The sequence below is a fragment of the Crocodylus siamensis genome, chromosome 8 (genome assembly GCF_052110815.1).
Source record: "Crocodylus siamensis isolate JL-2025a chromosome 8, ASM5211081v1, whole genome shotgun sequence".
In the NCBI taxonomy this organism is placed as follows: Eukaryota; Metazoa; Chordata; order Crocodylia; family Crocodylidae; genus Crocodylus; species Crocodylus siamensis.
The window spans coordinates 79,177,891-79,191,285 of NC_143402.1; the positions used below are offsets into that span (position 1 = coordinate 79,177,891).

At 65.0% G+C, this 13,395-nt stretch overlaps 1 protein-coding gene across 20 annotated transcripts in view; it reads left to right on the forward strand.

Annotated features, from left to right (window-relative positions):
* The window catches only part of RBFOX3 (RNA binding fox-1 homolog 3), a 147,057-nt gene that overhangs the window by 52,657 nt on the left and 81,005 nt on the right, over positions 1 to 13,395 (forward strand). For 13 of the 20 annotated variants that reach the window (XM_090059625.1, XM_090059639.1, XM_090059635.1 and 10 more), the window contains one exon: positions 8,108 to 8,148. The exons of the other annotated variants lie outside the window; for them this stretch is intronic. Coding sequence is in view for 1 of the 13 variants with exons in the window: in XM_090059636.1 (XP_089915762.1) it covers positions 8,108 to 8,148 (41 nt within the window). In the remaining 12 variants the exon portion in view is untranslated. The remainder of the gene's footprint in view (positions 1 to 8,107; positions 8,149 to 13,395) is intronic. 20 annotated transcript variants of the gene reach the window in all.

A 13,395-nucleotide genomic window follows, 5' to 3' on the forward strand; every position in this document is an offset into this window, starting at 1 on the left:
CTCCCTGCAGGGGGGCTGCAAGGAGGATGGAGCTGGGCTGCTCTCAGTGGGGGCAGACGACAGGACAAGGAGCAATGGGCTCAAGCTGCAGAAAGGGAGGTTGAGGTTGGATATTAGGAAAAGCTTTCTAACACGGAGGGTGGTAAAGCACTGGGACAGGCTCCCCAGAGCGGTGGTGGACTCTCCATCCCTGGAGGTGTTTATGACCTGGCTGAGACAAAGCCCTGGCTGGGATGATGTAGTCGGGGCTGGTCTTGCTTGGAGCAGGGGTTGAACTAGATGCGACTCCTGGGGCCCCTTCCAGCCCTCGTTGTGATACCGTCCTGCGTTACGATCCCATCCAAAGCGAGGAGGGCGCCGGCAGCGGGGTGGCATGACCCTCGCGGGGGCAGGAACATGAGCACGCCGGGGTACAGGGTGATGCCGGGAGGACTGGCTCTACTCTCCGAGCGGTTGTCTGTACCGGCTCCCCTCGGTACCTGGGCACCCGGGACCAGGTGCTTGAGAGCAGCGGTGTTTGCTGGGGCTGCCCCTGCCCCCCCCCACACACACACACTTCCTGCACCAAAGGGCCTCCCCCCACTTCGGAAATTAATTGGGCTCGGGGGCCTTGCAGAAACACCCCCATCCTGCTGCCGCTCTCCAGGAGAAGCCGCGTGCTGCAGCCAGCATCGGGGCGGTCGTGCCCGAAAGGCAGACAGCCGGCCCTGGCTCTCCAAGGGGGGTCGGCATGCTCCGACTGGCACGTCTCCCCCGGCCCCTTCTGGCACGAGCTGCCCGCAGGGAGGCGAAGCCGCAGCGGCAGGTGTGTGCGGCCTGTCCTGTTGGCTTCCCCGTTCTCGTTACCTCCATCCCTCGGCATTTCCCTGGTCCCTGCCCTGCGAGCTGGGCATGCCCCCGGGCAGGGAGTTTCCCGTCTGGATCCCAGGCCTGCTGTTCTGCGGTGCTAGCATCTCCCTGAAGTGGGGAAGGAGGTGGCTGTGATTAGCCTAACGAGTGCCAGATTAACAAGCAGGCTGGCTGCGCAGTGGGAATAGGCTGCCCTTGCTGAGGCACCGCGAGCAGGAGCCTGCTGTCGGGGCACGGGGCGCTCCGGCTCGCGGCTTCCGTCCTCAGTGCGGGTTTTGCTGCCCCAGCCACGGCTGCGTTTGCCCCGGGACCCCCGTTATGCTGAGCCCCGCGATGTGCAGATGCATTTGGCGGCTCGTGTGCCCCTGCCCCCAAGCAGCTGCGGGGAGGCTCCCAGCTCCCAAGGGGGCTGCGTCTGGGGCTGGCACAGGCAGGTTAGGGGTCCTGGGGGCGGAGGGAGCCCAGCGCTACGCTGGTCCCCCTGTCTGTCTGTGGGAGAGCCGGCCAGCAAAGCTAAGGGGCTCTAATCAGCGCGGGGGCTGTCTCTGCCTTGGAGGGGCCTGAAGAGCTGCTTGACCTTGTGAACATCCTGGAGCCGGGGCTGTCCTGGTCCTCCCAGCACGCACCCCCCGCTGCTTTGCGCCCAGGCTGGCCGGAGCAAACGCTGCTGCAGGCTGTGGTGCATGCACCTCCCTGCCTCTCAGTGGGGGTGCTTGGGGGCTGAGTGGTGACCCTTCAGCAGGTGGCCCTCAAGTTGCAATGGGGTTTCATGGGAGCAGGCTTTTGGGGGGTTTTTGCAAAAAAAAAAAAAAAAAAGATATAGATAGATACAGATATAGATCTATATGTATATCTGTCTGTCTAGCTATATAGATATAGATAGATAGACAGCTATATCTATATATAGAGAGATCTATCTATAGATAGATGGAGCTAGATCTTTACCTCCAACACTGACAAGTGGCCTTTGTGGCTCACTTGGCAGATCAAAGCACACTAAAAACCCATTACACCGTCTGCACCGTGTATCCGCATGCCTGCACGCCCATCTCCATGCCCGTACCCCCACCCACTGCCCTCCTCGGAGGGCCTGCCCTTGGAAAGGTCTATGCCAGTCAAGGTCTGCCATTTCTTTCCCGTCATCCTTTTCTGTCTTCCCCAGGCTGCCCCTCCGAGGGGTCGGGCTCCACAAACTCGTCGGCTCTCGTGGCACTGTTGAGGAGGCATCCCGCTGCCTTCAGGGAGCTCGTTCCCGCGGAGGATGTTCCTCCTCCGTGCAAATGGGCAGCTCCGAACGGCTCCCCGCAGCCTCCCCTGCCCCGCTGCCAGGCTGTTCAGCGCCCAGCGCCTGCCTCGTGCCTCTCCGCTGCCTGCCCTCGTGTGCATGGGTTTTGTTGCGAGGGTGGATTTCCCCTGTGGCCGGACGAGCAGGGTGTCCTACGGGTCACGAGTTCAGCCGCATCCTTCCTACCCCCCTTTAATGCTGGAAAGACAAATTCTCAAATGTGGCCTTGTAGGGTGTCCTGAATGGACAACCTGGTTTCCCATCGCTCTGGTCCCGGGCTCGGTGACATGAGGCCGATGGCTCTGGCCTGAGCCCTTGTCGGAGCTCACCAGTCGGCTTCAGAGGGGCCCTTGGTCGCAGGGGTGGGAGGCAGGGGCAAAGCGGTAGGGGTAAGACGCAGGGGCGGTGGTGCCGAGGGGCATTGCCGCGGTGTGCTGACGGTGTGGGGGTTCGGGAGTGGGCACGCTGCAGGGCCAGGCTGAGGGGCCCTGCCAGGGCTTTGAGCAGGGGGAGGCAGGGCAGGGTTGTGGGGTACTGGGAGTTGCAATGGGGGCCCAGGGCTGCAGGGCAGGGTTGCAGGGCACGAGGGCCAGACTCCCTCCCTGCAGAGGAGGGCTGAGCTGCCTTGGCAGAGCGTAGTCGTGCCCAGAGCTGGACCGGGGGGACAGAGGACGGGGGCAAGGCGCTGTTCTTGCCCTCACAGGTAGTGCTGGGACTCCCGAGCGCCCAGGTCCGGCAGCCGTCGTGCCGTGGCAGGACCGGAGCAGCTCCGCAGAGCCCGCTTCCCCGCAGCCTCCCCCATGGCACCGGGAAGTCACTAGCTCTGGTTCAAAGTTTTCTTATCAGGGTGATTATTCTTCCTGGCCTGGCATCTGTTAAAGTGACAGCAGCCAGGGAGAGTGAAGGGATCGGAACAAATTTCTCATAAAAAGTAGCTAAGTTGATGAAACCATTACAGCGCCTGCATCCTGCACTCCATCATTGTGACACATCAGCGGGGAGGCAGCGGGCACGCGGGCGCACGCAGCTCTCCTCCGCCGGAGCAGGGCAGCCCTTTTCTCCCTGCCGCGGGCGCTCGTGCAGGGATCCCGACCCTTACTCCTCTAATGCTGCACTTGGGACCCTGCGCCCCGGCGCCCCCAGGCCCTGCCTGCTCGCGTGCAATGGTAGGGCCCCGCCAGCCCCCAGTGCATCTTCGTGATGAGCAGGGCACCATGAGAAGGGCTGACACACTCCCAGCGATGCACACAGCTGTCACGTTGCACGCGCCACCCGGCTCCGTGTCCCTGGTACCTGGGAGCAGGGGCCTTTTGATCCCAGCCCTGCTCTTGTGTCACCCTGTGCAGGTGCAGGGGGTGCCTGGTGGATGAGAGCCCTGGACGTGCCAGCGCGGGGCAACCGTGTATTTAGCAAGGAGGAAAACCGGCTGCAGATCCCTGGCGGAGCCCAGCCCCGGGGTTCGCACAGCCCAGCGGCCTGGTCGGGCACGCGGGTGGCTCTAGCAGCAAGGGATCACCAGCAAGGCGTTTCCCATCTCTTGGCAGTGGCTGAGCTGGGGGGTGGATCCACGTCCTCGCTCCCATGCCTTCGTGGTGACATGCGAAGGTGCCCCTGTTTGGTCCAAAGGGAGGTCTTAATTACTGCAGCTGCAAGACCGTGCTAGGCGGCACGGGAGGGAGGGAGCACCGATTTCTGGGGCGTTGCAGCTCGGCCCCGGCTTTGTGCCACGGGGTAGCAGCGTGCGTGAGGGCAGAGGGAGCACGTGCACGTAGACTGGGGGCAGGACCATGTGCCCGCCTTGCAGGGGCCTGCAGACGGCCTGCTCCTGGGGTCTGTGAGCAGAGTGGGGCTGGCCCCCGTGCCCACAGCCATCTCGTCTCGTCCAGAAACGCGAGGCTGGGAGGCAGCCCGGCGAGCACACGCCGTGGCCGCAGGGTAGGGGCGAGGGAAGCCTGGGCAAGCGGGGCGGAGGCCGCGAGGCTAAGTGCTGGATTTCCAGTGTAACCAGCTTTTATTAAAAATCAATGATGCGCTCGAGCGCTTCCACTCTGTCTCGCTGACAGCCTGGCCCCGCGCCGGCCGAGGGGGCAGGATCCGGCCCGCGCGGCTCTTGTTATCGGCTTCTTCCCTCCGCTCCCCTCCTTCCCTTCCCCGTAAACGAACCAGCTCATCTCTGGCCCCATCAGAACCGAGATTTACAGCCGGCCTCCGCCGATTGCCTGTCTCGCTCTCCCTCGGCTTTATCCCCGTGATGTATCACGCCGGGCTCCTGCCGCGCAGCCCGGGGACGCTTCGTCCGGCAGAGCCTCCACCTTGTCAGCCCGCGGCTCTGCAGGGGAGGCGCGAGCGCCGAAATGCAGATCGTGGCAGGACGGAGGCGGGCGGGGATGGCGGTGCTGCGAGGGCAGGGCTCGGCGGTAGCTCTGATCTGGCGTTCGGGGCACCGGGGGCTGGTGCGGCGCCCCCCGGGCGAGGTCTAGGCTTCCGCCAGCCCCATCCAACCCCTTACGCACAGCCTGCAGTTTGGCCCATGCTCTCCCCTGCTTCCTGCTCCCTCGGCTGGCGCGGACTGCGGGCTCCTCGCGGCGGGCCCGTGTGCCTGCCAAGCGCCACGACCTGCCGCCGGCCGCTCCCAGGTTCGCTTCAGTGGCGCGTGAGCTCCGGGCCCGTGGCGGGAGGACCGTCCTTGCTGGTGCGGGGGTCAGTCTCGGACCCATCTAGGCTGATAGTCTCCAGAGACCACTTGAGCAAAACTGAGCCATAGACACTAGGGTCGCGGCCGCCTGGAGCTCTGCTGCCGTCTCCTTGCACGGCCTTACTCGCACGTGCCCCAGAGCTGCCCAAAAGCCTTGTCCTTGGGCATTGCCAAAGCCTGAGGTGCCGTCAGACGGGGGCTCCCCCAAGCCCCTGGCCAGGCCCTGTGCTCTTTCGCTTTTTGGCAGTGAAGAGGGGCGAGCTGGCGCGGCTGCACTCGCTCACACTCGGTGCACGGCGTAGGAGGGGGGAGCGGCCGCCCAGAGCACAGGAGATTGAGGCGGGTGCTGGCTGCGGGCGCTCCTGCCCCTCCGCCATCCTTCCTGCCCCGCGTTATTTAGTTAACAGGCCCTTTGTGTTCCTGGGAGCGCAGCGGGGAGTGCACGCCCGGGCCCGCGCCGCACGAGGAGGTAGGCAGGCAGGCAGCTGTCTGGTAAGGGGCCAGGGGTGTGCTGCAAAGGGATGGCTGGGGAAAGCGGGCAGCCAGCTGGGAGCTGACGGGGCAGCGCGGCATGGACTGAGTTCCCTGGGGTAGGCCAGAAGCCCCGGGCAGGCGGGAGGCCTGGCATGCCATGCCCCGCTGTGAGGGCAGCATCCTTGGCCAGGGCACGTCTTGGGACGGACAGGTAGGGCGTGGGGAAGATGCTGCTGGTTTCTAAGCGGGGCGATGGGAGCAGGTGCCCTTCCTCCCCGGGAACAGCTTGAGCCCAGCCTGGTGTGCAGCTGCTGCAGGGACCGCGATGTGCCCCGGGGGATGTGGGCACCGCAGGGATGTCTGCGGCACTGCCTCGGCACCCGGGGGTGCCCCTCCGCACCAGCCAGAGCAGCGCGGGCACGGCGCGTGGGCCCGTGTCTTCAGGCACGTGTGAGGCACCATCGCTGCGGCGTGCAGGTGATGTGGGGCTGTTTGCTCCCACCCCTATTCCTACATTCAAGGAGAGCCCCCAACCCCGGGGAATCCTCCTGGGCCTGGGATCTCCAAATGCCTCCCGGCGCCCGCGGGGCTGGGCACGAGCCGTCTGCCTGGCCTGGGGCACGCAGGATGCTCGGATGCATGCCAGGCCGCGTCGGCAGCCTGCGTGGGTTTGCGTGGTCGCAGGCTGGGGTGGGTGCTCTCCGGGCTCTCGGTTGCATCTCGCGCGCAGTCAGGCAGCGCTTAACGAGGGCCCCCTCGGCTCTCATGCGTTCCAGCCTCGTTATTTTAATGAGGCCGCCTGCTCCCCCAGGCGCCCCCGCCAAGCCCTGCGCCCTCCACCGCTGCGGCTCGAAAGCGTCTTGTCAGCGCGCTGCCGAATCCCGGGCGGGGCCGGCGGGCTGCGGAGCAGCGGGATGGCTGCACCTCTGCCCTGGCATCCTCTCCGGCCGCAGGAGCTGCAGGCACCGCGGTGGTGCGCTGCCCTGCCTCGGCCCCGGGAGCCGGGCGAGACCGTCGGAGGGTGCAGGGAGCCAGCTCCGGGCATGGCAGAGCAGACATGGAGCTGGGCCTGCGAGCTGCCCGGAGACCGGATTGCAATCGTTGTTGAAGGGCTGGGGGGGGCTCAGGGCCCTGTGCCCTCTCGCAGCCCCGGGCACCCCTGCGTGGCCTGCGGGCTGGGCCAGGCTCCGAGATGACAGGGGTTGACTTGGGGACGGGGCGTTTCTTCCCTCTGCGGGTAGCAAAGCAGCCCGGCGGGACGTGGCCACGGAGCTGTGTGTGACCTGCTGTCCCCCAGCTCTGCCAGGGCAGCGAGAGCGCCGCACCTTCCCTCGCTTGGCAAAGCCAACGTAATAAATCACAGCGTCGGCGCTGCGTCCCATCTGGGGCTTGGCTGAGTCGGAGCTGCGCAGCCCAGCGCCCCCTCCCTCTCCTTCCTGCTGGGAGGGATCCCCCCGGTGTAGTGGACACAGAGCAGGGCTGGCGGTGCTGGGAGCCGTGACCAGCCCCACGCTGCTGTTGTGCTGCCCACGCCCTGCTCCCGGGAGGGGTGGGATTTGCCCTGGGGACACGGGGACCAACACTGGATGTGCTGGGCCCCCACGTGATCGGGACCCTCTTGGTCTGCTGATGCCCGCAGCGAGCGGGGTCTGGGCAGGCGAGAGGTTGTGGTGAATGCGGCCTGCGCAGGGGCCACGTCCCTCGTCCCTCGTCTATGAGCTGGACGCAATGGCAAAGCACTGAGCTCGCCAGCGCCTGAGAGGCAGCCCATGGGGGGCCCATTTCCAGCTCCCTGTCTGGGGACTTTACAAGTCATTTCTCTGTGTATTGCCTCAGTTTCCCTCTCTGTAAAATGGGGCTAAGACCGAGAGTAGGGGACAGCCAGCATTTGCCATGTTGGAGGGGCTGATCCCCATAGGAATGGCAGGAGTCAGTGCCCCCATGTTTCTCCCCCTCGCCTGCTGCTTCAAAGGAAAAAGGTGTTTATTTGATATTGTTTGCTCCAGGCCCCTCTGCCCTCCTCTGCACGGGAGTCGGCGCGTTCACCGCGGGCCTCGCACACGGCTCCCACCCCGCGCTGACCTGTGCTTGGTCTGAGCCTCGCGCACGCGATGCCGTGACGGCCGCTTAGCCCAGGGGCCGCACACGGGCCCCACACGTCCCCCCTCGCAGACGCGGCCGGGCACCGTGGTGCCCACCCGAGGTGGCGGCTGTCGGTCCTTGTCTCCTGGCATCACCTTGTCCCTGTCAGTGGTTTCGAGCCGGCAGCCTCTGCTCTGCCGTGGCGCGAGGGCTGCCACGATGAAAGCCTCTGCCAGCAGCCGAAGTGACAGAAGCCCCATTAACAGCAGCATATGCCTGGAAAGATGCAGGCACCGAGAGGGAGGATGATGGGGGCAGAGGGAGGGAGCGCGGCAGGCTGCAAGGAGGAGAGGGGGTGCAATGGCTGGTAATTACTCTGTTGCCATCGGGATGCCCCCTGCTAATTTATAGCATTAGTGGGATCGGGCCATGATCCTTCCTCCCAAGCCGAGGCAGGGCTATCCCCTGATGGAGGCAGCTGTAATTATCCCCACTTAATGGAGGGCTTGGGAAGTCTGTTTGTCTGCAGAGCGCGCGCAGCCGCTGGCGGTGATGGGGGGATGCTGTTATGGCTGGACCAGGCTCCTGCTGGTCGAGGGTGGGAGATTCCCACTCCCCCCGGCTTCCCTGGCCTGGGGGGCAGCTGTCCTCTGCAACCCTTCGCTGCTAAGGGAAGGGGGCTTGGGGTCCCAGCTCCAACCTGTCCTGTCTCTTTCCCCCAGGTCTGACTGGAGTGGGCTTGCTGCCTGGAGCCACACGACCGGTGAGTATCCCTGCTGCCCGCAGCCTCGTGCCTCGTCGCGGTCCCAGCCCAGTCGGCCCCGGCTGCGTTCCTCCGCGAGCGGGTCGCTGCACGGCCTCGGCCTGTGCAGGAAGAGGCCAGGGTGCAGAGCGGGTTCCCTTCACAGAGCAAGCTCTTGCAAGCAGGGAGCTCCCTCAAACCCTCCGCTCGGCTGCAGCACCTACCTCGCGGCCTCTGGGAGAACGGGTTTGGGCACCACGGCGGCTGCGCTGCACTTGGGTGTGGGGGCAGCGTTTCCAGTGGGGTTCACTCCAGGGGTTGTCCCCCTGGATGCTGAGAAAAAAATTGAAGCAACCGTCGCTGTCATTGGCCTCTGTTGCATTTAAGCCCAAAGGATGGGGAGTTCCCGTCCCCCAAGACAGCGACGTCTCTGCAGCCTGGGCGCGTCGGTGCCTGGATCCAGGCTGCTTTCGTCTGGCGTCCCGAGCTATTAAGCTGCTGCGCTGGCAGCTCACGGCATGCCCCGCGTGGGTGACCGCGTACGATAAGAATAGGCCGGACGGGGACGGTGTCTCTGTGCGTGGCACCGGCGAGACCGTTGCTTGGGTTCTGTGCCCACGCTTCAGGAAGCTTGGAAAGGGCTCAGAAAAGCCTGGAAAACCCCTCTTAGAAGGAGAGGCTTCAGCTCAGTCCGTTGTGCGGTGTACACGGGAGGGGCTGGAGGTGGCCTGGTCGCCGTCTGAAAGCGGCCGGGTGGCCGAGGGGAGCGTGAGCGCGGAAGCGCACTGAGACCTGGGGCCTGGGAGGTGAAGCCTGGCAAGCTGGGACAGAAATAAGGCAATCCATTAATTCACCTCTGGAGCCACCAGCCTAAGACTGGGAGAAGAGGGCAGTGTAGGGTGACGGGTGAGGGGCTCTACGGGGGTGGGTCCCTCTGCCTTTCGTTTGCAACCAGCCGTCCCCTGCAGCACCCGCACGTAGCAGAGTTCAGATCCTGGCAGGGGAGCTGCGCGTTGCAGGCAGCGATGCCACGGGGTGCTCTGCTCCCTCCGGGTGCATGGGGGTCTGTATGGGAACGGGGTGGGTATATGCACTGGAAACCTGCGTCGAGAGCGCAGCCAGGGTGGTGAACCGATGCCACGGGCTCTTGTCCCGATGGTGCCCCAGCAGCCTGTCTCCCTGGACGCCGCAGCGTTGAACTGTCATCTGAAAAGGGCTCTTGCATCGGGTTTAGTACGTGGCGCGGCCTTGGAGTTGTGCGTCTCCGTGGCTCCAGGGTAGGTCTCTTCTTCTGCTCGGTGACACCTGCGCGAGTAGACCTCGGACACAGGGCGACCTTGCCATCTGCGCTTATTGATTTCCTTGCCGGCCGGCTCGGCACAGCCCGAGCAGATGGGCAGGGGCGCGGTAGGCTGGCACGGCAGCGTTGGGGACAGCGCGTTGGTTCCTGGCGCTCTCCATCTGGCCACCTCGGCCCGCATGAAGTCCACATAAGCCAAGCCACTTACGTGCTGCTCCTCGCCGGCACCCTCCCTCCTGCCCCTGAGCAAGAGGGCGAGGGCAGGGCAGCCATCCCCTCTCCCCCCATCCCTCCCCGTGCAGCGCCGTGCCGCATGTGGGGTCTGAAGCCTTAGCAACGGTTGCTGCTTCCTCGATTTGGAACCCCAAATGCCTCCCGCCGCCAGAAACCTGGTCCCTGCCTTGAAGAGCAGATACGAAGGGGGCACCGTGAGCAAGGGGCGAGGGTGGGGACAGAGCAGTGGCATAAGCGCCCCAAAGACCCGCGTCGTTCCTGGCTGGCGCTGCTCCCTCCGGGCCCCTTCTGCCGCAGACCGGGGGGGCGGGTGGGAAAAGGGGCGCGAGGAGGCGGTGCGGGACGGGCAGGGTTAACGCCGAGACATCTCTTCGTCCCCGGTGGCGTAAACACGACAGCGCGAGCGCTTGCCCTCGTTTGCATATTGAAATATATCCTACAGGGGGTTCGTTTAGAAAGTTCGGTGTTTTCATCCATCTTCCTATAGAAGGGAGGAAATGATTCATAATTAAAAAGTAATAATAATATGGAATGAAGGGGCCCAGCTGTATAAGACCCGGCGCGGAGGGGGGAGCGCGGGGGAGCTATTTTTAATGGTTTCCACAGCAACAGCCACTTTGTTTACTGCGATTTTCCTCCCGCGCCGCGAGGCTGCACCGCCGCGCCTGCAAGGGAAGGGCCCGCTTCTCGCCGGAGGGGCTCGGGAGCCGGGGGAAGGTGCCCGGAAGACGAGGGCGTTGGATGGGGCTGCTGAAGTGATGGCTGGTGCCCAGGAAACAGACTGGCTGAAAGCACCACTGAAAGGCAGGCATCTGCTGTGCAATCTGCCCCGGCGCAGCTCTGCCAGGGCCCCCACCCAGGCCTGGTGTGCCCCCACCGTCGCCTAGCTCTCTGCTAACGACGGCGAGGTGGGTAGTAGTGGCAAAGGGCTCCCCTAAGTTTGCCTGCCTTTGCATTGGGACTGGCTGGCACCGTGGCGCGGAGCCCCTCCGCGCATGCAGCTATTGCTTGGCACGTGCTGCTCGTGTCCACGGGGCACGTTTGCCAGAGCGTCAGATGGCAATCTCCCGGTAGCTGCCCCACCGGGGCGGTGGGGTCTGCCCGCGTCGGAAGGAATCGGGGCGGGTGATAACCTTCAGGAGGGCAGTTTGCAGCCGGACTGATGACTGCGGTCCGGTCGTGGCTGGTAAAACAGCTGTCCCGCATCTGGCTCATGTGCCACGAGACATGCATCGTCCTGCATTGTACTTGCGTGGGTAGCGTTGGCTTTGGAAACCTGGTCCCTAGGAAGTGCTTTCCTGGCGGCTGCCCGGGCGGTCCCTGCCAGGCCTGAGTGTTGGGCCCTGGGACTGCCTGGGGGCTTTACATCCGGATCAGGTCTGTGCCCGCTGGGGACCGTTCTCACCCCCAGGTTGCCGTCACGTGCTGGGTTTCTTGGCCCAGGGTGCGGGGCTGGTTCCTTTAAGGGGATGCCCAGGCTTGACCCTTGCCCGCACTGTGCAGTAACCCCAGTGCCACGTGCTGTGTCTGACCGACAGTGGGGCTGGGAGAGGAAGGGCCTTGCCCCGCCGGCATTACAAACCAGGGAAGTGAGCTGGCCCTGCCACGAATGGGTAAGGGGGGCTAGCTCACCTCCCTGGCTGGTAATGGCTCGCGGAGGCATCTTATTACACGTGCAGGCTAGAGGGGATGTTTGTTAATTAATCGCACTTGTGCAGGACTGGGAATATATCAGCCTTTGTGTAATCCCAAACGCCGAGGAGGAGGAGGAAGGGATTTAACGATGGGAGAAACAGATGGATGGAAAGCAATCCGGGCCCTCTCCCCAGGCACGGTGAGCAGCGGGCGTCGGGGCAGCAGGCAGGCAGGGGCACAGCGACGCGGGTGCAGCTCCAAAGCTGGGGAGAGGAGGGAGCCGGGTGCAAGCAGATGGCCAGGACGCCGGCCCGCGGGACGGCACCGCTGCAGCAGAGGTGCAAGCTGGGCTGCACCCGCACCGCGTGCACGGAGCGGCACAGGGAGACCCGGCAGGAGGGGGCGTCTGCCCCCTGCCACCACGCATCTCCCCGCAGGCTTGGATCTGCACCACCTGGCCCCAAAATCAGCCCCGTGACCTGGCCCGCATGGCTGAAAGCAGCAGTCTCCTGTGCCGTGGCCTTGCCTGATTCCTCCTGCGACTCGGGGGGGGTTGAGGGCTGAATGTGCTTGTTGGCTTCAAGGTCTGCTAAGCCGTAGCACCGGGAAGCTGGGGACGCGTTGGCATGAGAGCCTGTCGCTGCGTGATGGACAGCCGGGACCTCTGAGGCACCCCGGAGCGGCCTCTGCCAGCCCGGGCAGGAAGCTGCAGATCGCAGGCCCGGTGGATGCCCCGAGAGCCGCTGAAGGTAGAGCCCATGTCCCCAAGTCCTGGGACTATTGGATGTCCGCAGGCATCGCGGCCTCGGACCGCCAGGAACTGTGGACCACTGCTGGATGGCGGCCGGCGTTGCTTGAAGTCCTCTGGGCCCCTTGCAGGAGCCCAGAGAAGGTCCAGACGCAACGTCCTCAGCGGAGGATGAAGTAAAAGCCAGCTGCCGCTGCATTGGGCGACTGATGCTATAAAAAACATCAGCTGAGTAAAAGGAGGGGTCAAAGGAGTCTTCTTGGTGTCCGGCGCTTGGTGGTCTTCGCGGTTAACAGGTAGCAGCCAGGGACACAAAGCCACTCCCTGGCACTGCCCTGGGGCCGAGCGCAACAGGCTGAGCTCTTGCAGCCGGGCATTTCCAGCGGCATCGCCCTGGTGCGTGCAGCGAACCCGCCTGCTTCGCCGTGTCCTGCACCCCCGGGGAAAGGCAGCTCGGACAGCGGTGGCCCCACCGTGGCGGCCTGCTTTCCAGCGCTCCCTCCCTACCAGGGCACCGATGGCAGGGCTCCCTGAACCCCCGGCACACCGGGCCCTCGCTGCGAGCCGCCGGGGACAGGTGCACGCACCGGGTCGCGCAGCCAGGAGGGGCCGGCGCCCGAGGAGGCGGGCGAGACCCCGGCGGGGCGGGGGGAGAACAAAATGCTGGGATCCGGCCAGAAACGGCTAACTACGTTACTGTGGCAACCGCTCCGCAAACTCTTCCCTCCTGATGGCTGAGCTGAGGCTGGGGGCTGCCTGGGATGCTCCCGCCATCCGGGGGGTGCCAGGTCCGTGCAGGAGAGCAGGGCGCGTGCATGCCCGTGCGGGTGCCCATGGAGGTACCTGCAGCTGAAAGGGTCTCGCTGCTGCAGCTGGCCTGGGGCAGACGGCCCCGAGGCCCCCCTCTGTGAGCTCGGGGGCGCAGACCCTTTGACGCTCCCGTTGCCCCGGGCCTGGGCTCCGCTGACAGCTCCCAGGCTTCGGCTGCTGCTTTGCGTCTCCCTCCGGGGGCATCCGTCTGGAGCAGGCACCCGGCATCAGTCGTGGGACTGGCACAGCTGGCTGCCAGCCTGTTTGCAGCGTCCCCTGGGAGCCCCGGGCTTCCCCGAGCCGGCGCGGCCTGCGCTCGCTGTCAGGGCCCGTCTGGGGGTCGGGTGCGGAGACGGCTCGGCTCTCCCGCGGGGAGCCCGGGCGCCGGGAATCGTTAATATCCGTCAGCCTCGTGCAAACAAACTCCCTGCTCCATTGATTCCACCCGGCTCCCGATTTAATGAGGTTTTCCGGTTTTCCGCCTGTCCTGGGCCAATCGCTCCCTAAAACAGTGGAGAATTAATTTGCACCTGCTGTCAGC